Source organism: Salmo salar, chromosome ssa14 (genome assembly GCF_905237065.1).
Source record: "Salmo salar chromosome ssa14, Ssal_v3.1, whole genome shotgun sequence".
NCBI classification, from domain to species: domain Eukaryota; kingdom Metazoa; phylum Chordata; class Actinopteri; order Salmoniformes; family Salmonidae; genus Salmo; species Salmo salar.
In genome coordinates, this window is record NC_059455.1 from 46,689,353 (window position 1) to 46,715,656 (window position 26,304).

The following is a 26,304-nucleotide window of genomic DNA, read 5'->3' on the forward strand; positions in this document are numbered from 1 at the left end:
AGATGTTAACGACACCATATACCACTGACTTTTTTAATATTTCCTGTCTGTAATATGCTTACTTACTTACTTTATTGTGTATTCTTATTTCTCATGTGTTTTTTTATAGTAATACATTGTTATTGATTATTGCATTGTTGGGTTTTGTGTTTGCAAGAAAGGCATTTTACCATACTTGTGCATGTGACATTAAAACTTGAAATTTGAGAAACACCTCTGAAGCTGATGATGAAGGTAGCCTAGTGGGCCAATAACCAAAAGGTTGTTTGATCGAATCCCCGAGCTGACGAGGTAAAATCAGTTGTTCTGCCCCTGAAGAAGGCAGTTAACCCACTGTTCCCCGGGCACCGAAGACATGGATGTCGATTAAAGCAGTCCTCCGCACCTCTCTGATTCAGAGGGGTTGGGTTAAAGCAGTCCTCCGCACCTCTCTGATTCAGAGGGGTTGGGTTAAATGCGGAAGACACATTTCAGTTGTACAACTGACTAGGTGTCCCCCTTCCCTCAAGTGGTATTGACAGATGGGGAGGATGATGCACATGGTCTGGTTTGTTCACAGGAGGCTTGGTCTTCTGATAGTGGTGATGATAGGCTAAACCTAGAGCCACATTGTACATAGCCCTATGAGTCTACTGTATGTACTAGGACACACCCTGGTTTTAGTAGCCTGATTTACATATGGATAGCCTATATATTTTTTTTATGTAACCTTTATTTAAATAGGCAAGTCAATTAAGAACAAATTCTTATTTACAATGACAGCCTACCCCGGGCCAAACCCAGATGACGCTGGGCCAATTGTGCACCGCCCTATGGGACTCCCAATCACAGCCAGATGTCATTTGTCATCAGATGGATTTGAACCAGGGACTGTAGTGACACCTCTCGCACTGAGATGCAGTGCCTTAGACCGCTGCGCCACTCGGGAGCCTAAACATGGAACATAATCTGAACCAGAATAATAGTGGATATTGTGGCTCCCCAGGTTGCCAGAGGTAAAGGCTATCAGAGACTTGAGTAGTCTAGGCATGTCTGGTATACATTTATTTGGGTATTTTACAGTTATCTGGTTATTATACAGTTATCTGGGCATTATACAGATATCTGGTTATTATACAGTTATCTGGTTATTATACAGTTATCTGGGAATTATATAGTTATATGGTTATTATACAGTTATCTGGTTATTATACAGTTATCTGGGTATTATACAGATATCTGGTTATTTTATAGTTATCTGGTTATTATACAGTTATCTGGGCATTTTACAGTTATCTGGTTATTATACAGTTATCTGGTTATTATACAGTTATCTGGTTATTTTCCAGTTATCTGGTTATTATACAGTTATCTAGTTATTATACAGTTATCTGGGCATTATACAGCTATCTGGTTATTATACAGTTATCTGGGTATTTGGTGTCAAGTAGCCTAGGGCATGTCTGGTTTACAGTTATCTGGTTATTTTACAGTTATCTGGTTATTATACAGTTATCTGGGTATTTTACAGTTATCTGGGTATTTTACAGTTATCTGGTTATTATACAGTTATCTGGTTATTTTACAGTTATCTGGTTATTATACAGTTATCTGGGTATTTTACAGTTATCTGGTTATTATACAGTTATCTGGTTATTTTACAGTTATCTGGTTATTATACAGTTATCTGGGTATTTTACAGTTATCTGGTTATTATACAGTTATCTGGTTATTTTACAGTTATCTGGTTATTTGACAGTTATCTGGGTATTATACAGTTATCTGGGTATTTTACAGTTATCTGGTTATTATACAGTTATCTGGGCATTATACAGATATCTGGTTATTTTACAGTTATTTTTACATTTATTTGGGTATTTTACATTTATCTGGGTATTTGGTGTCTAGTAGCCTAGGGCATGTCTGGTTTACAGTTATCTGGGTATTATACAGATATCTGGGAATTATACAGTTATCTGAGCATTATACAGTTATCTGGGCATTATACTGTTATCTGGGCATTATACAGTTATCTGGTTAATTTACAGTTATCTGGATATTATACAGTTATCTGGTTATTTTATAGTTATCTGGGTATTTTACAGTTATCTGGTTATTATACGGTTATCTGGTTATTATACAGTTATCTGGGTATTATACATTTATTTGGGTATTTTACATGTATCTGTGTATTTGGTGTCTAGTAGCCTAGGGCATGTCTGGTTTACAGTTATCTGGGTATTATACAGTAATCTGGGCATTATACAGATATCTGGGTATTATACAGTTATCTGGGTATTATACAGTTATCTGGGTATTTGGTGTCTAATAGCTTAGGACATGTCTGGTTTACAGTTATCTGGGTATTTGGTGTCTAGTAGCCTATGGCAGGTACGAACAGTTAGATCTTCATTCAACTGGGTTAGTTACTACTAGACACCAAATACCTTCTCAAATAGTACTTTGTCTACAAATGAATCCTTGATATGTTGGATTCAAGTCTCCATCTCAACCAAAAATCAAAGTTGAATAGGACTAAATCAAATCTAACTTTATTGAAAGTTCGAGTTGAATTCGTCATGTTCTTTCATTTAGATTTTTGGTTGAGATGGAGACGTCAATCCAACGTATCAAGGATTAATTTGTTGACAAACTGGAATTAAAGCCAGACTACGTCACCAGCACAGATTGAACTGGAACTATCCAAGCAGAATATAAAACTCCTTCAAATGTGGTTGAGTTGTCAAACAAACAATTCAATATTACTTTTGTATTACTGTAAATATGTAAGAACCGACGTTGGAGACAACATTTAATTTGGAACGGACATAGAACAGGACAGGCACAGCGCCAGCACCGGGTAACATAAGGACATACGCCAATTAATACAGCAGCGGGGAACAGATCTGGGGAACTGAAATATAGTGGAGGTAATATAACAGGTGATGGAGTCCAGAAAAATCGCTGATGCGCGTGGCGAGGGAAGCAGGTGTGCATAATGATGGTGGCAGGATTGCGCAGTGCTGGACAGCCTGGCGCCCTGGAGCGCAAGGGGGAGAGAGCGGGAGCATGCGTGACAGTACACTCCCCCCCGACGGCGGAGGCATAGGGCGTGGAGCCTGGCAATCCGGTTGAGGCGTGATAGCCTGACGTTCCCGCTGGGACGTGGGAGCCTGGTGAGCCATCTGAGGCGTAAAAACCTGACGATCCGGCTGAGGCCTGACGTGGGATGTGCGCCTGCCGAGCCAACCATGGCAAGGAAACCTCTCGAGCCGGCTAGGGCATGGACGCCCGACGTTCCAGCTAAGGAACCCCCGGTTCCATCGGCGGCAGCCACCGGACCCGCGGTCACCACCAACCGAAAAGACAGCACTCCCCATTTGATGGCTGCTGCATTCTGTAAGAACCGACGCTGGATATGAGAAGCAAGTACGAGGAGTCAACATTTAATTTGGAACGGACATAGAACAGGACAGGCACAGCGCCAGCACCGGGTAACATAAGGACATACGCCAATAAATACAGCAGCGGGGAACAGAGCTGGAGAACTGACAAATATAGGGATCACCTGTAATAAAAGTCCAGGTGAGTCCAAATATTCGCTGATGCGCGTGACGAGGGAAGCGGGTGTGCGTTATGATGGTGGCAGGAGTGCGCAGCGCTGGGCAGCCTGCCGCCCTCGAACACCAGGGAGAGAGTACTGGAGCAGGCGTGACAAAATAGCATAAAGCTTTCTTACAAACAAATGTAACATTCAACCTTAAAATGAGTAACAGATCCTTGGGCACATTTTGAGGATACTGTTACTATACATTTCTTCTTAGGGATGTTCAACTATATTCAGCTGAGGGCCGATTTGTTGAGTGAATGGTCGGGGGGCCTGAACATAATTACAAATAATTGCAAATTGACCGCAAGAAGCCCAAACAGATATAATGTTTGACTAAAACATACAAATTTCAAACCTTACTAACATTTGCATAATATTTTTTGTCTCTCTATTCATTGTGGGAATACTTCCAAAAATGTTAAACAAATCAAGATATATTTTATATTTGAGATTCTTCAAGGTAGCCACCCTTTGCCTTGATGAAATCTTTGCACACTCTTGGCTTTCTCTCAACCAGCTTCGTGAGGTAGGTGCATTTCAATTAACAGGTGTGCCTTGTTAAAAGTACATTTTTAATGTGTTTGAGTCAGTCAGTTGTGTTGTGACAAGGTGGTATACAGAAGATAGCCCTATTTGGTAAAAAACCAAAGTCCATATTATGGCAAGAACAGCTCAAGTAAGCAAAGAGAAACGACAGTCCATCATTACTTTAAGACATGAAGGTCAGTCAATACGGAAAATTTCAAGAACTTTAAAACTGCAGTCGCAAAACCCATCAAGCACTATGATGAAACTGGCTCTCATGAGGGAAACTGGCTCTTCCTTTCCTTCACAGGAAAGGAAGACCCAGAGTTACCTCTGCTGCAGATGATAAGTTAGAGTTACCAGCCTCAGAAATTGCAGGCCAAATAAATTCTTCACAGAGTTCAAGTAACAGACACATCTCAACATCAACTGTTCAGAGGAGACTACATGAATCAAAATGTCATGGTCAAATTGCTGCACAGAAATCACTACTAAAGGACACCAATAAGAAGAAGAGACTTGCTTAGTCCAAGAACAAGAGCAATAGACATTAGACCGGTGGAAATCTGTCCTTTGGTCTGATGAGTCCAAATGTGAGATTTCCACTATGTCTTTGTGAGACGCAGAGTAGGTGAACGGATGATCTCCGCATGTGTGGTTCACACCATGAAGCATGGAAGAGGATGTGTGATGGTGTTGGAGTGCTTTGCTGGTGACACTGTCAGTGATTTATTTAGAATTCAAGGCATACTTAACCAGCATGGCTACTACAGCATTCTGCAGGGAAATGCCATCCCATCTGGTTTGAGCTTAGTGGGAGTATCATTTGTTTTTCAACAGGACAATGACCCAAAACACACCTCCAGGCTGTGTAAGGGCTATTTGACCAAGAAGGAGAGTGATGGAGTGCTGCATCAGATGAGCTGGCCTCCAAAATCACCCGTCCTCAAACCTATTGTGATGGTTTGAGATGAATTGGACCGCAGAGTGAAGCAAATGCAGCCAACAAGTGCTCAGCATATGTGGGAACTCCTTCAAGACTGTGGGATGAGTTTTGTATTTGTATTTTTTAGGGATCCCCATTAGCGGCTGCCAAAGCAGCCGCTACTCTTCCTGGGGTCCAAATTTATTAAATCACTTACATTACACATAAAACAAAAGATAAAACAGTGCACCATATGACATTAACAACGTTACACCACTACATATCTACAATACAGAATGTTTAATACCGCCATACAACAATATTACAATGGATGCGTATGCATGTGTTTGTACCTTTGTGTGTGTCTCTTCACAGTCCCCGCTGTTCGATAAGGTGTATTTTTTACCTGTTTTTTTCTACTGCTTGCATAACCTGATGTGGAATAGAGTTCCATGTAGCCATGTCTCTATGTAGTACTTTGTGCCTCCCATAGTCTGTTCTGGACTTGAGGACTGTGAAGAGACCTTTGAGGGCATGTCTTGTGGGGTATGCTTAGGTGTCTGAGCTGTGTGCCAGTATTTTAAGCAGACAGCTCGGTACATTCAGCTTGTCAACACCTCTTACAAAAACAAGTAGTGATGAAGTCAATCTCTCTTCTACTTTGAGACATGAGAGATTGACATGCATGTTATTAACGTTAGCTCTCTGTGTACATTTAAGGACCAGCCGTGCTGCCTTGTTCTGAGCCAACTGCAATTTTCCTAAGTCCCTCTTTGTGGCACCTGATCACAGGACTGAACAGTAGTCAAGGTGCGACAAAACCAGGGCCTGTAGGACCTGCCTTGTTGGTAGTGTTGTTAAGAAGGCAGAGTAGCACTTTATTATGGACAGACTTCTCCCAATCTTAGCTACTGTTGTATCAATATGTTTTGACCATGGCAGTTTACAATCTTCAACTTGCTAAATTTCCACATTATTCATTACGAGATCTAGTTGAGGTTTAGGGTTTAGTGAACAATTTGTCCCAAATACAATGCTTTAAGTTTTGGAAATATTTAGGAATAACTTATTTCTTACTACCATTCTGAAATTGACTGCAGCTCTTTGTTAAGTGTTGCAGTCATTTCAGTTGCTGTAGTAGCTGATGTGTATAGTGTTGAGTCATCCACATACATAGACACACTGGCTGTACTCAAAGCCAGTGGCATGTCGTTAGTAAAGATTGAAAAAAGTAAGAGGTCAAAACAGCTACCCTGGGGGAATTCCTGATTCTACCTGGATTATGTTGGAGAGGCTTCCATTAAGAACACCCTCTGTGTTCTGTTAGACAAGTAACTCTTTATCCACAGTACAGCAGGGGGTGTAAAGTCATAACACATACATTTTTCCAGCAGCAGACTATGATCAATAATGTCAAAAGCTGCACTGAAGCAACAAGACAGCCCCCACAATGATTTTATCATCAATTTCTCTCAGCTAATCATCAGTCATTTGTCTAAGTGCTGTGCTTGTTGAGTGTCTTTCCCTATAAGCGTGCTGAAAGTCTGTTATCAATTTGTTTACTGCATTGTATCTGGTCAAACAGCATTTTTCCCCCAGAAGTTTACTAAGGGTTGGTAACAGGCTGATTGGTTGGCTATTTGAGCCAGTAAAGGCGGCTTTACTATTCTTGGGTAGCTGTCACATCCTGACCAGTATAGAGGATTATTTGTATTATTTGGTCAGGGCGTGGCGTGGGCGTTTGTTTTGTATGGTTTTTTTTTTTGTGTATAGCTTAGAGGGGTGTGTTATTTATGTGTTCCGGGGTTTTGTGGTGTATGTTTTAGTATGAGTAGGTTCTAGGTTAAGTTTTCTATGTGCAGATTTGGTTGCTGGACTCTCAATTGGAGGCAGGTGTTTCTAGTTGCCTCTGATTGGGAGTCCTATAAGTAGGTGTGTGTTTCGTTTGTCACTTGTGGGTAGTTGTATGTTAGCACTGCTTTTGTTTAGCCTGCGACACTGTCCCTGTCGTCAGTTTTGTTTATTGTTTTTTCCTCGTGTTCACATTTAAAATAAATGATGATGAGCACGCAATCCGCTGCATATTGGTCCACTTTGTCCGACAGCGATTTCAACATATCTTCTGACGAAGAGGAGTGTGACAGTAGCGGAATGACTTTAGCTTCCCTCTAGGCCTGAGGGCACACACTGTCTAGTAGGCTTAAATAAAGATGTGGCAAATAGGAGTGGCAATATCGTCTGTTATTATCCTCAGTAATTTTCCATCCAGATTGTCAGACCCCGGTGGCTTGTCATTGTTGATAGACAACAATAATTTGTTTACCTCTTCTACACTTACTTTACATGGAATTCAAAAGTACAATTCTTGTTTTTCATAATTTGGTCAAATATACTTGGATGTGTAGTGTCAGTGTTTGTTGCTGGCATGTCATACCTAAGTTTGCTTATCTTGCCAATGAAAAATTAATTAAAGTAGTTGGCAATATCATTGGGTTTTGTGATAAATGAGCTTCTGATTCAGTGAATGATGGAGCCTAGTTATCATTTTTCCCCCAGATGTCATTTAAGGAGCTTCAAAGTTTTTTTCATCCTTCTTTATATCATTTATTTTTGTTTCATAGTATAGTTTATTTTTATTTAGTATAGTAACATGATTTCTTAATTTGCATTATATTTGCCAATCAGTTGGACTGCCAGACTTATTTGCCATACCTTTTGCCTCATTCCTCTCAACCATACAATTTTTCAATTCCTCATCAATCCAAGGGGATTTAACAGTTTTTACAGTCATTTTCTTAATCGGTGAGTGCTTATTAGTAAATGGAATAAGCAATTCCATAAATGTGTCAAGTGCAGCTGATTGCTCCTCATTACACAACACAGACCAGCAAATATTCTTTACACCATCAACATATAAATCACTACAAAACTTGTTGTATGACCTCTTACACTATATTAGGCCCAGCCTTTGGAACTTTGGTTTTCCTACAGTAGATATGGCTACTATATTGTGATCACTACATCCTATGGAATTGGATACTGCTTTAAAAAAAAAATCTGCAGCATTAGTAAAGATGTGATCAATACATGTTGATGATTTCATTCCTGTGCTGTTTATAAATACCCTGGTAGGTTGACTGACACAACCTGAACCAGGTTGCAGGCACTGGTTACAGTTTGAAGTTTTTTCTTGAGTGGGCGGCTTGATGAGAGCCAGTCAATATTTAAATCACAGACAAAATATACATATTATCCAGATACTTACTGACTGTTAGCACTTACATTTACATTTTAGTCATTTAGCAGACACTCTTATCCAGAGCGACTTACAGTAGTGAATACATACATTTCATTAAAAAAAAAATTGTACTGGCCCCCCGTGGGAATCAAACCGACAACCCTGGCGTTGCACACACCATGCTGGCGTTGCAAACACCATGCTCTACCAACTGAGCCACAGGGAAGGGAAGGACCACTTGGTGGTCTATAGCAGGTTCCCACAACAATGGGCTTAAGTTGAGGCAGATGAACCTGTAGCCGTATTATTTCAATAGTATTTAACATAAAATCGTCTCTAAGCTTGACAGGAATCTGGTTCTGAATATCGACGGCAACACCGCCCCCGTTGGCATTTCTGTCTTTTCGGTAGATGTTATAACCATGTATTGCTACCACTGTATCATCAAAGGTACAGTGCCTTGCAAAAGTATTCATCCACCTTGGCATTTTTCCTATTTTGTTGCATTAAAACCTGTAATTTAAATTGATTTTTATTTGGATTGCATGTAATGGCCATACATAAAATAGTCCAAAGTGGTGAAGTGAAATGAAAATAATTACTTAAAAATGGAAAAGTGGTTTGTGCATATGTATTCACCCACGTTGCTATGAAGCCCTTAAATAAGATCTGGTGCAACCAATTACCTTCAGAAGTTACATAATTAGTTAAATAAAGTCCACCTGTGTGCCATCTAAGTGTCACATGATCTGTCACATGATCTCAGTATACACCTGTTCTGAAAGGCCCCAGAGTCTGCAACACCACTAAGCAAGGGGCACCACCAAGAAAGCGGCACCATGAAGACCAAGGAACTCTCCAAACAGGTCAGGGACAAAGTTGTGGAGAAGTACAGATCAGGGTTGGGTTATAAAAAAATATCTGAAACTTTAAACATCCCACGGAGCACCATTAAATCCATTATTAAAAAAATTGAAAGAATATGGCACCACAACAAACCTACCAAGAGAGGGCCGCCCACCAAAACTCACGGACCAGGCAAGGAGGGCATTAATCAGAGAGGCAACAAAGAGACCAAAGATAACCCTGAAGGAGCTGCAAAGCTCCACAGCGGAGATTGGAGTATCTGTCCATAGGACCACTTTAAGCCGTACACTCCACAGAGCTGGGCTTTAAGGAAGAGTGGCCAGAAAAAAGCCATTGCTTAAAGAAAAAAAATAAGCAAACACGTTTGTGTTCGCCAAAAGGCATGTGGGAGACTCCCCAAACATATGGAAGAAGGTATTCTGGTCAGATGCGACTAAAATTGAGCTTTTTGGCCATCAAGGAAAACGCTATGTCTGGCGCAAACTCAACACCTCTAATCTCCCCGAGAACACCATCCCCACAGTGAAGCATGGTGGTGGCAGCATCATGCTGTGGGAATGTTTTTCACCGGCAGGGACTGGGAAACTAGTCAGAATTGAAGGAATGATGGACGGCGCTAAATACAGGGAAATTCTTGAGGGAAACCTGTTTCAATCTTCCAGAGATTTGAGACTGGGATGGAGGTTCACCTTCCAGCATGACAATGACCCTAAGCAAACTGCTAAAGCAACACTCAAGTGGTTTAAGGGGAAACATTGAAATATCTCGGAATGGCCTAGTCAAAGCCCAGACCTCAATCCAATTGAGAATCTGTGGTATGACTTAAAGATTGCGGTACACCAGTGAAACCCATCCAACTTGAAGGAGTTGGAGAAGTTTTGCCTTGAAGAATGGGCATAAATCCCAGTGGCAAGATGTGTCAAGCTTATAGAGACATACCCCAAAAGACTTGCAGCTGTAATTGCTGCAAAAGGTGGCTCTATAAAGTATTGACTTTGGGGGGGGGGGGGGGGTTGAATAGTTATGCACGCTCAAGTTTTCAGTTTTTTTGTCTTCTTGTTTGTTTCACAATTTTTTTTATTTTGCATCTTCAAAGTGGTAGGCATTCTGTGTAAATCAAATGATGCAAACCCCCCCAAAATCTTTTTTTTTACAGGTTGTAAGGCAACAAAATATGAAAAATGCCAAGGGGGTGAATACTTTTGCAAGCCACTGTATAATCTTAGTGAGTTTCAGAGATAGTCAGAATATTAATGTCATCTGTTACAAGCAAGTTATTGACTTTAAGGACCTTGTTTCTCAGGCTGCATATGTTAATATGGGATATTTTTTGCAGTTTCTGGGTTGCTTGATTGTTTTTAATGCTTTACTGGGAAGTTTATCAGAAGTAGACCTACTCATGTTATTTATGTTTGAGCTGATAGTGCAGGGTGAGCTGCACACAGTGGCACACCTACTCAGTGCTAACAGTATAACTCTGGTTCATAGGCTCATGATTACTGCATACAATAGCTGTAGGATCAACAGAGGTATTCAGGGCAGTTAGAGGGACACAATTTAATTTACTTACATTGTATCTGCCAATGCCCCTAGGATAATGTACATTTGATGCAGCATTATGACGACTCATTGTCACAATGGTTGGGATTAACTGAGCTCCTCTTGGGTCATTGATAAGTCATTGTTTCCACGCAGCCATGAAATGCGGAGACAGAGTACAGGAGCCAAGATGATTTGGGTGGACTCCGTCATTCCTGTAGAGTATCTTCTGTTTCCAGAAGGTGTCAAAGTTATCCATAAAAGGGATTCCAGCAGAGTTACAGTAATCTTTAAGACAGATGTTTTATGCCAGTAGCCTGTGGAATCTTTCACACCCGTAGCCCAACGATGGTACTGGACCTGAAATGATTGGCCATTTTTTGGAGTTTTTTAATGCTAAAATCAGTTCTTTAAAATCAATTTTCAGATGTTCCGAGCTAGCCCTCCTGATGTCGTTTGACCCTACATGGACTATGACAGCATCAGCTCCCGGCATCTGTGGTAGAACAGTCGGAAGCAGCCTTTTTATGTTCTGTACTCGTGCTCATGGGTAGCACTGGGTTTTTGCATTGGGGACCGAGATGTTTCTCACCATAGAGCTGCCGATGATGACAGCTGGTGATGTTGAATGGAAAGGTGTCTCTCTCAGGCAGTCTCACGGTCTGATGAGGGTGTGAGTGCTGAGAATCTGAACCAGATGTAGAAGCCACTGGAGAGGGTGACAGAACAGAGGATAAAGACGCAGGTACCTCCGAATCCAATATCGAATGGGAAGCCCTTAAGGAAGAGGGCGCCGGAACCTCTGGATCCAGGGCGACAAAGCTGTTTCTGGTCTGTGTCCGGTCCGGGCTTAACGTCTCTAAGGAGGTCCCCGTTGCCAGAGGACGCTTTCTTCGACTTTCACGGCGAGTGACATACCTCCATGGCTGATTGGTTGGGTCGAGAACAGTTCCGTTCTCCAGGGAAGGGGGAGATCCCTTCAGGGAAGGATCCCTGCTGAGCACCAGCCAGTCGGCCGTGGAGAGCCGGGGTGGAAGAAATTTAAAAAGTAGGCAGGCGTGGTTCCCCCAGTAGCTTGTGTAGGTTTGCTACATGCTTTCTAAGAGTAGCCACTTCGCTACTGTAGTTCTCCACAAGCAAGGAATTGCTACATTGAAAGTCAGCGTGGTCCAGATCATTCCGGAACAAAGCAAAGTAAATACAGCTCCTGCAGCGCTGGAAACGTTCAATAGCGACCTCCATTTGAGTCTGCCGAGCCAGCTAGGCTAGCTGGGCTTCCGTGTCTCTCCCCCTATGTGGAATCTGGCAGGATCCCAGGACAGACAGCGCGCTCACAGCAGTTAAGCCCAACAGAGTCGCAGGTTCCAAAATGAAATACAAGTATATAAAAACAAAATTTTCAAGGAAACACTGTCAACTTAAAAAAAAAAAAGGTATTTCGTTCAGCCTTCAGCTTTCAACAACAAACAACATACATAGCCTGATCCTGTGGATATCATTCTCATGAAGCTGAAACAGAGTGAAGAAAAAGAAGCCAACAAGTGCTCAGCATATGTGGGAACTCGTTCAAGACCGTTGGAAAAGCATTCCAGGTGAAGCTGGTTGAGAGAATGCCAAGAGTGTGCAAAGCTTTCATCAAGGCAAAGGGTGGCTATTTTGAAGATATATTTTGATTTTTTTGGTTACTCCATGATTCCATATTTGTTATTTCATAGTTTTGATGTCTTCACTATTATTCTACAATGTAGAAAATAGTAAAAATAAAGAAAAACCCTTGAATGAGTAGGTGTGTCCAAACTTTTTACTGGTACTGTATTTATATTCCGGACTCTGACATTGTTCATTCTAATATTTCTTTGTGTGTATTGTTTTGTATTGTTCGGTATTACTGCACTAATGGAGCTAGAAACATAAGCATTTCACTGCACCTGCGATAACATCTGCAAAATATGTGTACGCCGACCAATAACGATGGATTTGATAGCAGGTATAGATAGTTGCAGGTCTGTCGAGATCTTCACAATTAATATAATAATCTGCGCAGAATCTCGAATGGCATTGATCAGTTGCCCCATGTACTTTAATGTAATCTCAACTGCAATCCAGGTCATTTGGTTCTGCTATTAGATGAAGCACAGTGATAACACAATCTCTTTTCAAAAATATAAACAAAAATATCTGACGTTGTGTTATCCCATTTGAACTTTGCTGTGCTTTCAAATGGTTGAAAACGCAGTGAAAGACATTTGGATGACAACTAAACCAAAAATCAGACATTGTTTTTCCATTGGAATTTGGTTGTATTTTTAGATGGTTGAAAGCAAAGTGATAACACATTGGAAATTCAACTCACTTTTGACTGGGTGAATATAGCTTGTAATCTCATTGATGAACGTCTCAACCAAGTTTTACCCAATTCCCCACGTCGAAATGACGTGGTGTGACCAGTGGGTAGCGTATCAGTTCAATGTATGAACATTCATGTAGACTATGGAATATGATATAGCAGAACCATCATCCTGTGAGAATAGGCTGCGACAGTATCTATTCCATTTGTCTCCTCTCTGCGCTGTGGAACCTGCGTCCGTTTTGACAGGCAGTCACTGGACCACCTCTCACTGCGGCGCAGTTCTGAAAAAGATAAATATATCCCGCAGAGTGGCACCCACACCCACACCCCCACCCACACCCTAGTTTGCAACATCCTCAACTGCTGCGCCTGGCTATCACAGGGGGTACGGCACAGGCGTTACCAAAAGCAGGGACGAATGAATTAGAAAAACAAAACGCTTTACAAACCCAAACCCCTTTAACTTCTTCTTTTTTGGACATTTTGGAAAGAGGGACAGCAATACACCTTGTAACCTGTCCTGTGGCTGAGAAGCGGATAGAAAGGTCAGTAGAACAGGTGCGCTATCGGATGACTGTGACATAATCGCATAGAAATGCGGTAGAATTTTACTGCAACAATGTATCGTTACATGCTGGCAGTGTAGGCGGTTTTAGGACAATAGACCTACCGCTAAATAGCGTTCAATTTGTATGCAACACACTCAAGCCGAAGCTGGAGTTCTTCTTTGGCATTAAAAAGATCTTGGCAATTGGGTTTGTTATTCCAACTCCATCTAACTCTCTCAACTTGGTGCAGTGTGGTCATATAACCCTATTTGTATATGCCAGCGCAGGTGCGTTATTCTTCCAACTATAGTCATAATATGAACACAGTCTAGGCCTATAGCTAGTGGTGTATTCCAGTGCACCTTTCTTGGTCATTTTATGCGATGCTAATTTACACTGTGGTGTTATTCCCCGATGTGTCTCAGTGCAGATATCACATAGCATTGCAGCTGCTGTACGGTGGTGGAGAGAGCGAGATAGCTCAACTGCTATCTATGGCTAAAATAGGAGAGGAGGTAGGATTGCTCAGCTGACAGTGCTGATTCTGGGGAACTCTGAGCAGGGCAGTTTGTGAGGCGTTACAGTCCAATTTAGAACACGCTGTCTGCTGCTGTCACTGACTTGTCCCTCCGAAGCTTAACAGGAAAATATACTTTTAAAACGTTTTTTTTTATTGAGAATGTTTAGTGTTCTTTATATGACCAGCATTTCCAGAGATCCAACTGTCAATGTTATGTTGTTAAAATGTTCTCACATTTCTACTGTTACCATTTTTCATTGTTTTCAAATTAGAAACAGTGTGTGAAACAATGTAGGCCTACAGTTGACGTTGATAAGGGAGGACTATTTTATTTTCAAACTGTACAAGATATCTTGTATTGCAATCAGGGTCAGCTCAGGGCATAATTAGGGCCCCCGCCCCTATTTTTTCTTTAAAAAATGTGGAACTCAGTCAGGGTCTCAACTTACTGTTAAAAGTACAATAGTAGAATACATGAGGTGCAAGTTCGACATTTGGTTATGCATCAGCATTTTTTCTCTTGTTTTGTCAGTCACTGACAGTCACTCAATTAGCCATGTCAGCTAACTATTTTTAGATTGGTAAATGAGCCAAGACAGTTATCTAAACTTGTAGTAATCATGGCTGAATACAGACCAGGCACAGGTCCACATACATGTTGTTAGTCACTCTCATTCAGATCATTAACATGGCATAAGTCATGGCAAAATGTGTAGAATTGCAGGAAATTAGCTTTAAAACGGCAAAAAATTCTCTCCGCCCCATGGCAAAATAAGTAGAATTGTATAAAATGTGTTATAAAATTGCAAAGATTTCTCTCTGCCCTATGGCAAAATGTGTAGAACTGCAGAAAACCTGTTGTAAAACTGCAACAATGTCTCAGAATCGCATGAAAGGTGTTGTAAAACTACTAAATTGTCTCTCCGCCCCATGGCAAAATGCATATAAGTGCAGATAATGTGCTTTCAAAGTGAACCTTTTCTTTACGCCCCATGGCAAAATGTACAGAATTGCAGGAAATGTACTTTAAAACGTATTTTTTCTCTCTCTGCCTTCAAGAGAAGAGACACTAAAAAATGTTGCCCGCACAGTGGAACCCCCAACCAAATCTTGCTAAGGGCCACCAAAAGGCTAATTGTTATGATTGCAATTATCAACAAAGATCAAAGTTATGCAAATAGCTTCTGTGGCTTTTTAAAAAACATTTTTAAGACTAGGTTTAGCAATTCAAGTAAGCCAAAGTTCCCAAGTAAAATGGCATGTTAGCCGTAGTTCAGGTTCCTGTGTAGCATTTTACAGAAACAGAATACGTTACGTCCAACGCCTTCAGAAAGTATTCACAACCCTTGACTTTTTCCACATTTTGTTGTGTTACAGAAAATTTATAAAATTGAGATTTTACTGTATCTGTAAAGTCCCTCTGTTGAGCAGATTCACAGATTCAACCACAAAGACCAGGGAGGTTTTCCAATACCTCGCAAAGAACGGCACCTATTGGTAGATTGGTATAAAAAAAAAGCAGACATTGAATATCCATTTGAGCAAGTTATTAATTACACTTTGGATGGTCTATCAATACACCCAGTCACTACAAAGATACAGGCGTTCTTTCTAACTCAGTTGCCGGAGAGGAACGAAACCACTCAGGGATTTCACCAAAAGGCCAATGGTGACTTTAAAACAGTTACTGCACAGAGTTGAATGGCTGTGACAGGAGAAAACTGAGTATGGATCAATAACATTGTAGTTACTCCACAATACTAATCTAATTGACAGACTTAAAATAAGGAAGCTTGTACAGAATACAAATATTCCAAAACATGCATTGTGTTTGCAACAAGGCACTAAAGTAATACTTCAAAAAATATCGCAAAGCTTTTGTCCTGAATACAAAGTGTTATGTAAAACACATTACTGAGTACCAATCTCCATATTTGCAAGCATACTGGTGGCTGCATCATGTTCTGGGTATTCTTGTAATTGTGAAAGAGTGGGTAGTTCTTTAGGATAAAAAATAAACAGAATGGAGCTAAGCACAGGAACAATCCTAGAGGAAAACCTGGTTCAGTCTGCTTTCCACCAGACACTGGGAGATGAATTCACCTTTCAGCAGGACAATAACTTAAAACACAAGGCCAAATCTACACTGGAGTTGCTTACCAAGAAGACAGTGAATGTTCCTGAGTGGCCAAGTTACATTATTTTTACTTAAAACTACTTGAAAATATATGGCAAAACCTGAAAATGGTTGTCTAGCAATGATCAACAACCAATTTGACAGAGCTTGAAGAATTTAGAAAATAATAATACAAATGGGGAATGAGTCAAGGGGCGTGATGCCCTCTGAAGGCACTGTAGGCTACAATAACAGCAGAACCATATTGTTATACAAGGCTTAGTTCTATAGGTGTCAATGGTTGTTTTTCCCTGTCATCTTACTTTCAACCTATTGCACCTAAACACTGCTTTATGCTGAAGTAATGGAATACAGTCACTTTTTTTTTGTTGCTTGTTCAATATCACATAAAAAAATGAAAAAGATCAGTCTCTTATTTTCAACGTTTGAACTGAGTACTTTGTGGCTTTTACACAGGATGGTTGCAATGGTTGAAATGGTTTAACAGTTATTATGCAATGTGTGCATATTTTGTGACAGTGACTGACACAGAAGCTTGCAAAATACATTATGTTCATGAACAAGACTCAATATGGGGTGTTTTTGTTGTTGTTGTTTCGAACCACTACCGACTGGTATTACGGAGAATAGTCAACGTCTCCTTGAGGTGAATTCTTCTCCATAGCCGGTCAGTATTGTAATTTCATTCCAAAGTGGTTCTCTCTCTCTCTCTCTCTCTCTCTCTTTCTCTCTCTCTCTCTTTCTCTTCTCTCTCTCTTTCTCTTCTCTCTCTCTTTCTCTCTCCTCTCTCTCTCTCCCCTCTCTCTTTCTTGCTCTCTCTTCTCTCTTTCTCTCTCTCTCTCTCTCTCTCTCTCTCTCTCTCTCTCTCTCTGTATCTATATATATAATGCCTACTACCATTTTAGCCTGTTCTAATATCCTCCTTTTCCTTCCCCTCAGGTCCCCTGTGTGTGTTTAGTGCCAGAGATCCACCATGAGGCTCAAGGCAGCCCTTCCTAAGCTGGAGCTCTACCTGTACGCAGCGGTTCTCTACCTGTCTCTACTATGGGCTGGTACCTGGATATGGGACGCCTCCGCTGGTGAGTAGTGGACCATGAGTTGTTATTGGACTTTTCCCAAATTACACCATATTCCCTATTTAGTGCACTGGGGCACTAATTAGTTAAGGAATAGTTTGCCATTTGGGACGTGCCTATGATGTAACTGTATTGTTGATTTGATGTGTCTGATGTTTGAATTGCAGCTTTCTTGGGACAGGTCTCCCTTGTAAAATATTAATCTCATAGCTATCCACATCATGTCCTGCCTTCATAACAACCTGTATTCTTTCACAAAGGAGGTCCCTATTTTCAATTTCACCTGCCAACACTCTGATAGAAAACTGACTCTGCACAACATGGCTCGGCGTTTATTACATTTTTTGTTGTTGTCTCTCGTATAGATTTTCCTCCCTGTACATTATCCTCAGTTAAGCGTGTTATTTAAACGTTGCATTGCTTGACGTGTTTGCGTCTACAGTATCTGATTGAAATGAAGAGGCCTTAAAGGATTTCTTATTAGATTAATCTGTGTATTATGAGTGTCGGGTTATTATAATAGGCCTAATTAGCAGCTATAATTGTTCTAATCATTAGATAAGGACGATATTCTTGGTGTCTAAATGACAGAACGTGTCGGGGAGTCAAACACAACCAGAAATACTATCGTCTGCCAATGTATTATATTTGTAATAACCTGTAAACATGTATATACAATATTTATAAAAGAATGTGTAAAAAAAAAATATTTTTAATGAAAGTCATTATGAAGTGTTACCAGCCAGTGTATTCCTTGTTCAGTTTGCTTACTAAGCTATTCAGAGATGTTATCGATGTCCTGCAGAAGAGCTGCATGGTAATAATGCTGCAGTGTAGTCAGGCATTATCTTCGTGAATTGATTTGAATAAAGTGACGGGCAGATTATGTAACCTCTGTGGATGGATGGATGCATGAGCAGGGAGGGAATTACCCATGCTGCAGTCTGTGTGCACTGCAGTCGGACCGTGTCAAACTGAAGTAGTGTAGCTTTGTCCTCTAGTATTCTGCTCAGCCTAACTCCAGCCTACATTTTAATAGAGGGATTTCTTTAGCCCACGGCGCTAGCTTGTAAACAACGACTGGGTTATAGAATAAAGACTACGGATGTACAGTATGCTGCTGCAACCACCACTACCCGGCAATGGGACAATAAAGACTTTCTGAATTATGGGGATGATGTTGACTTGCTTTCCTCTCAATGTCAGTTGTGGTTTAGAGTATAGTAGAGTACCGTACAGTACAATACAGTAGAGTACAGTACAGTAGAGTACAGTACAGTAGAGTACAGGAGAGTACCGTACAGTACAATACAGTAGAGTACAGTAGAGTACAGTACAGTAGAGTAGAGTAGAGTACAGTACAGTACAATGCAGTAGAGTACAGTAGAGTACAGTACAATGCTGTCATGTATTATAGGTTGTATTATAGGTTGTATTATAGGATGTATTATAGGTTGAATTATAGGTTGTATTATAGGTTGTATTATAGGTTGTATTATAGGTTGTACAGTAGGTTGTATTATAGGTTGTATTATAGGTTGTATTATAGGTTGTACAGTAGGGTGTATTATAGGTTGTATTATAGGTTGTATTATAGGTTGTACAGTAGATTATAGGTTGTATCATAGGTTGTATTATAGGTTGTACAGTAGGTTGTATTATGGGATGTATTATAGGTTGTATTATAGGTTGTATTATGGGATGTATTATAGGTTGTATTATAGGTTGTATTATAGGTTGTACAGTAGGTTGTATTATGGGATGTATTATAGGTTGTATTATAGGTTGTATTATGGGATGTATTATAGGTTGTATTATAGGTTGTATTATAGGTTGTACAGTAGGTTGTATTATGGGATGTATTATAGGTTGTACAGTAGGTTGTACAGTAGGTTGTATTATAGGTTGTATTATGGGTTGTATTATAGGATGTATTATGGGATGTATAATAGGTTGTATTATAGGTTGTATTATAGGTTGTATTATGGGATGTATTATAGGTTGTACAGTAGGTTGTATTATAGGTTGTATTATAGGTTGTATTATAAGTTGTACAGTAGGTTGTATTATAGGTTGTATTATAGGTTGTATTATAGGTTGTATTATGGGATGTATTATAGGTTGTATTATAGGTTGTATTATAGGTTGTACAGTACGTTGTATTATAGGTTGTATTATAGGTTGTACAGTAGGTTGTATTATGGGATGTATTATAGGTTGTACAGTAGGTTGTATTATGGGATGTATTATAGGTTGTACAGTAGGTTTGTATTATGGGTTGTATTATAGGTTGTGTCATGACTTTGGCCTCTTTTGGTACAGGGAGGACAGTTGACCCCTCCCTTTTGCACCCAATCCACCCTGTGTGTAAAGGGTCGTAAAAACTCTAAAATTCCAGGAGAGTCTCTGGCCACATGGCCCATAGAGAGACACAGGAAATTCTTCCAACTCATGGAATTGGAGAGCCAAGCGACATTTTGTGTTCTGGAGAAGGTATGGAAGATTGTTGAAGAATCCAGCTACGAACTGATCCGCTTGGTACAATTTTGTGATACTCAGAAGAGACAATATAGCCATATTACCATAAAACTGTTTATATAATAGCATCATAATGGTTGTATAGAATGTATTAATAAGGATAAAGCTTTTGTAAGACATTGAGATGCTATGTACTGATGTAATGTGATAGAATTGTATTTCTGTAACCAAATCTAACTCAGTCATAGGCACACCCCAGGGACACATACAGGACCAGGCGTCATTTGACAAGCATGTTCGATGGGCACTATAAAACACCCCCTGATTTACATTTCTACAGACCAGGCCTACACTCCGTGGCCACATAGGTTCTACCATCTAATTCCTCTACTGAAAGTGAACCATACCACGTGGTTAACTTTTAGACTATTGATACCGACAGAATAAGAACAAGTCTTTGATATTAATTATTAGTCTGCAGCTAAGTAAATTATATCATCGAACGCGAAGACCAACGAAACAACCATTCTATGACGACATTAATGAATGTCGCTTTGAAAGATCCATTCTAACCGAGAGAGAGACTCTCCAACAGAACCGAACTCTCCAACAAAGAACGACGACACACTGAGCGTAAATATATATTGATTGCAATTGTTCCCGAATGAGTGAGCCTTCAATTGTCAATTGTTAATATTAATGAACTCTGTGTAACTTCTCAGCGGACCGTTTATGACCCATTGTTCAACAGGCCGACCTGCCTGTTTAGCCCACAAGGGCACATTCCTCTAACAATCCTTTGTGACGATAATGACTGTTTGTATGTTTTTCTTTTAATTACTTAGTGTAGTAAATAAATGATTTTAAGACAATTGATGTATGGATGATTTTAGTAAAGACTGGGTTCGTGTAGATACAATAATTTACGACGTTTGGAATGAAACTGGACTAGAGGTAAAATACACCATTGAAACTAGAAGATAATCGGCCTATACTATAATAGAATAGAATATTATAGTACAGGAAAGTTATATTAGGAAAACTATAGCTTTGTAATCTGAATATTCTCCTTGGTGCCCCGATCTCCTAGTTAATTACAATTAAACGATTAATCAGTTTAATCGCGTGATAATAATTACAGGGAGCTAATTGATAAACATATCTTCCGTTTAATGGTAACCCAAAGACACGACAGTTGTATTATAGATTGTATTATAGGTTGTACAGTAGGTTGTATTATAGGTTGTATTATAGGTTGTATTATAGGTTGTACAGTAGGTTGTATTATGGGATGTATTATAGGTTGTATTATAGGTTGTATTATGGGATGTATTATAGGTTGTATTATAGGTTGTATTATAGGTTGTACAGTAGGTTGTATTATGGGATGTATTATAGGTTGTACAGTAGGTTGTACAGTAGGTTGTATTATAGGTTGTATTATGGGTTGTATTATAGGATGTATTATGGGATGTATTATAGGTTATATTATAGGTTGTATTATAGGTTGTATTATAGGTTGTATTATAGGTTGTATTATAGGTTGTATTATAGGTTGTATTATGGATTGTATTATAGGTTGTATTATAGGTTGTACAGTAGGTTGTAATATAGGTTGTATTATAGGTTGTATTATAGGTTGTATTATAGGTTGTACAGTAGGTTGTATTATAGGTTGTATTATAGGTTGTATTATAGGTTGTATTATAGGTTGTACAGTAGGTTGTTTTATAGGTTGTATTATAGGTTGTATTATAGGTTGTACAGTAGGTTGTATTATAGGTTGTACAGTAGGTTGTAATATAGGTTGTATTATAGGTTGTATTATAGGTTGTACAGTAGGTTGTATTATAGGTTGTATTATAGGTTGTATTATAGGTTGTATTATCGGTTGTATTATAGGTTGTACAGTAGGATGTATTATAGGTTGTGTTATGGGTTGTATTATAGGTTGTACAGTAGGTTGTATTATGGGATGTATTATAGGTTGTATTATAGGTTGTACAGTAGGTTGTATTATAGGTTGTATTATAGGTTGTACAGTAGGTTGTATTATGGGATGTATTATAGGTTGTATTATGGGATGTATTATAGGTTGTACAGTAGGTTGTATTATAGGTTGTATTATAGGTTGTATTATAGGTTGTATTATGGGTTGTATTATAGGTTGTATTATAGGTTGTATTATAGGTTGTATTATAGGTTGTACAGTAGGTTGTATTATAGGTTGTATTATAGGTTGTATTATAGGTTGTATTATGGGTTGTATTATAGGTTGTATAATAGGTTGTACAGTAGGTTGTATTATAGGTTGTACAGTAGGTTGTATTATGGGATGTATTATAGGTTGTACAGTTGGTTGTATTATGGGATGTATTATAGGTTGTACAGTAGGTTGTATTATAGGTTGTATTATAGGTTGTATTGTAGGTTGTATTATAGGTTGTACAGTAGGTTGTATTATAGGTTGTATTATAGGTTGTATTATAGGTTGTACAGTAGGTTGTATTATAGGTTGTATTATAGGTTGTATTATGGGATGTATTATAGGTTGTAGTAGATTGTATTATAGGTTGTATTATAGGTTGTACAGTAGGTTGTATTATAGGTTGTACAGTAGGTTGTAATATAGGTTGTATTATAGGTTGTATTATAGGTTGTACAGTAGGTTGTATTATAGGTTGTATTATAGGTTGTATTATAGGTTGTACAGTAGGTTGTATTATAGGTTGTATTATAGGTTATATTATAGGTTGTACAGTAGGTTGTATTATAGGTTGTATTATAGGTTGTATTATGGGATGTATTATAGGTTGTATTATGGGATGTATTATAGGTTGTACAGTAGGTTCTATTATGGGATGTATTATAGGTTGTACAGTAGGTTGTATTCTGGGATGTATTATAGGTTGTACAGTAGGTTGTATTATAGGTTGTATTATAGGTTGTATTATAGGTTGTACAGTAGGTTGTATTATAGGTTGTATTATGGGTTGTACAGTAGGTTGTATTATGGGATGTATTATAGGTTGTACAGTAGGTTGTATTATGGGATGTATTATAGGTTGTACAGTAGGTTGTATTATGGGTTGTATTGTAGGTTGTATTATAGGTTGTATTATAGGTTGTACAGTAGATTGTGTTATAGGTTGTATTATAGGTTGTATTATGGATTGTATTATAGGTTGTATTATAGGTTGTATTATAGGTTGTATTATAGGTTGTACAGTAGATTGTATTATAGGTTGTATTATAGGTTGTATTATAGGTTGTACAGTAGGTTGTATTATAGGATGTATTATAGGTTGTATTATGGATTGTATTATAGGTTGTATTATAGGTTGTACAGTAGATTGTATTATAGGTTGTATTATAGGTTGTACAGTAGATTGTATTATAGGATGTATTATAGGTTGTATTATAGGTTGTATTATAGGTTGTATTATAGGTTGTACAGTAGGTTGTATTATAGGTTGTATTATAGGTTGTATTATAGGTTGTATTATAGGTTGTACAGTAGGTTGTATTATAGGATGTATTATAGGTTGTATTATAGGTTGTATTATAGGTTGTATAGTAGGTTGTATTATAGGTTGTATTATAGGTTGTATTATAGGTTGTATTATGGGTTGTATTATAGGTTGTATTATAGGTTGTATTATAGGTTGTATTATAGGTTGTATTATGGATTGTATTATAGGTTGTATTATAGGTTGCACAGTAGATTGTATTATAGGTTGTATTATAGGTTGTATTATAGGGTGTATTATAGGTTGTATTATAGGTTGTATTATGGATTGTATTATAGGTTTTATTATAGGTTGTACAGTAGGTTGTATTATAGGTTGTATTATAGGTTGTATTATAGGGTGTATTATAGGTTGTATTATAGGTTGTACAGTAGGTTGTATTATAGGTTGTATTATAGGTTGTACAGTAGGTTGTATTATAGGTTGTATTATAGGTTGTATTATAGGTTGTATTATAGGTTGTATTACAGGTTGTATTATAGGTTGTACTGTAGGTTGTATTATGGGTTGTATTATAGGTTGTATTATAGGTTGTATTATGGGATGTATTATAGGTTGTACAGTAGGTTGTATTATAGGTTGTATTATAGGTTGTATTATAGGTTGTATTATAGGTTCTATTATAGGTTGTACAGTAGGTTGAATTATAGGTTGTATTATAGGTTGTATTATAGGTTGTATTATAGGTTGTACAGTAGGTTGTATTATAGGTTGTATTATAGGTTGTATTATAGGTTGTATTCAAGGTTGTATTATAGGTTGTATTATAGGTTGTACTATAGGTTGTATTATAGGTTGTACTATAGGTTGTATTATAGGTTGTATTATAGGTTGTACAGTAGGTTTAATTATAGGTTGTATTATAGGTTGTACAGTAGGTTGTATTATAGGGTGTATTATAGGTTGTATTATAGGTTGTAAAGTAGGTTGTATTATAGGTTGTATTATAGGTTGTAATATAGGTTGTATTATAGGTTGTATTATAGGTTGTACAGTAGGTTGTTTTATAGGTTGTATTATAGGTTGTATTATAGGTTGTACAGTAGGTTGTATTATAGGTTGTACAGTAGGTTGTAATATAGGTTGTATTATAGGTTGTATTATAGGTTGTACAGTAGGTTGTATTATAGGTTGTATTATAGGTTGTATTATAGGTTGTACAGTAGGTTGTATTATGGGTTGTATTATAGGTTGTATTATAGGTTGTATTATAGGTTGTATTATAGGTTGTACAGTGGGTTGTATTATAGGTTGTATTATAGGTTGTATTATAGGTTGTATTATAGGTTGTATTATGGGTTGTATTATAGGTTGTATTATAGGTTGTATTATAGGTTGTATTATGGGATGTATTATAGGTTGTACAGTAGGTTGTATTATGGGATGTATTATAGGTTGTATTATAGGTTGTATTATAGGTTGTATTATAGGTTGTACAGTAGGTTGTATTATAGGTTGTATTATAGGTTGTATTATAGGTTGTACAGTAGGTTGTATTATGGGTTGTATTATAGGTTGTATTATAGGTTGTATTATAGGTTGTATTATGGGATGTATTATAGGTTGTACAGTAGGTTGTATTATAGGTTGTATTATAGGTTGTATTATAGGTTGTATTATAGGTTGTACAGTAGGTTGTATTATAGGTTGTATTATAGGTTGTACTATAGGTTGTATTATAGGTTGTTCAGTAGGTTGTATTATAGGTTGTATTATAGGTTGTACAGTAGGTTGTATTATAGGTTGTACAGTAGGTTGTTTTATAGGTTGTATTATAGGTTGTATTATAGGTTGTACAGTAGGTTGTATTATAGGTTGTACAGTAGGTTGTAATATAGGTTGTATTATAGGTTGTATTATAGGTTGTATTATAGGTTGTACAGTAGGTTGTATTATAGGTTGTACAGTAGGTTGTATTATAGGTTGTATTATAGGTTGTATTATAGGTTGTACAGTAGGTTGTACAGTAGGTTGTATTATAGGTTGTAATATAGGTTGTACAGTAGGTTGTATTATAGGTTGTATTATAGGTTGTATTATAGGTTGTACAGTAGGTTGTACAGTAGGTTGTATTATAGGTTGTAATATAGGTTGTATTATAGGTTGTATTATACGTTGTATTATAGGTTGTTGTAGGAACATGTGAACTGCTGGACTAGTGCTCATTGTCAGTATGTATGGTTGAACTTTCGAGAGTGATATAATTTTCTCCTTCTTTCTATCATATGGGCCTTTCAAATGTACCAGTATACCCGGCAGCAAGGTTGTCTTTCTGTGCCTTGGACCTGAGAAGCACAGCGCTAGTTCTCCTTGTCAGAGTATTTCTGTCTCCACCCCAGAAAGTGCTGTTATTTTCCTTGTCTCCTGTTCCATGGAATATTTCAGTTCAATCATTGAGGGCTATGATACACGCTGGAACATAATCTCCACAAATATGAGGACGGCTGTGAGGATATGATTATTATTGTGGAAAATATGAAGGGCTTTGTGATAACTAAGTAGGTTATGCAATGTTGTTGGGGCTTTGCTCAGTATGCTGCTGCTCTTCTTTTCCTTTTCCATTTAAACATATTTATTAGTAAAACCAAAGTGTTTTAACATACAGTTGAAGTCGGAAGTTTTTTAAATATTTTTTTATAATTATTTATTACAAGAAACACAAGGAAGGGGTAACATTAAAGTATTAGAACATGAAGGATAACAATACAGCATCAAGATACTTTCCGCAACAGAGCCATCCTTATGTGTGAGGGTGCGTGTGCATGATAGTGATATAAAATATGTCATAGTTTCCTTTTTCATGATCACAATCTAGTGAAGCCTGAACCCTCCAAGATCTCCCCACAGTTCCCCAATAGCTGTCCCTCAACCCTCCAAGATCCCCCACAGTTCCCCAATAGCTGTCCCCCAACCCACCAAGATCCCCCCACAGTTCCCCAATAGCTGTCCCTCAACCCTCCAAGATCCCCCCTACAGTTCCCC

General features: G+C 38.3%; 1 protein-coding gene across 3 annotated transcripts in view; it reads left to right on the forward strand.

The window, feature by feature from the left end:
• Nucleotides 1-3,139: 3,139 nt before the first annotated feature.
• The window catches only part of hhatla (hedgehog acyltransferase like, a), a 35,434-nt gene continuing 12,269 nt past the window's right edge, over nucleotides 3,140-26,304 (forward strand). Inside the window, exons 1-2 of one of the 3 annotated variants that reach the window (XM_014141414.2) lie at nucleotides 3,140-3,564; nucleotides 17,178-17,317. In XM_014141414.2, coding sequence (XP_013996889.1) covers nucleotides 17,212-17,317 — 106 coding nt within the window. In that variant the 5' untranslated portion in view covers nucleotides 3,140-3,564; nucleotides 17,178-17,211. Of the gene's footprint in view, nucleotides 3,565-13,330; nucleotides 13,579-17,177; nucleotides 17,318-26,304 lie in introns of those variants that run through there. The other 2 variants (XM_014141415.2, NM_001173848.1) reach the window with 2 other exon arrangements.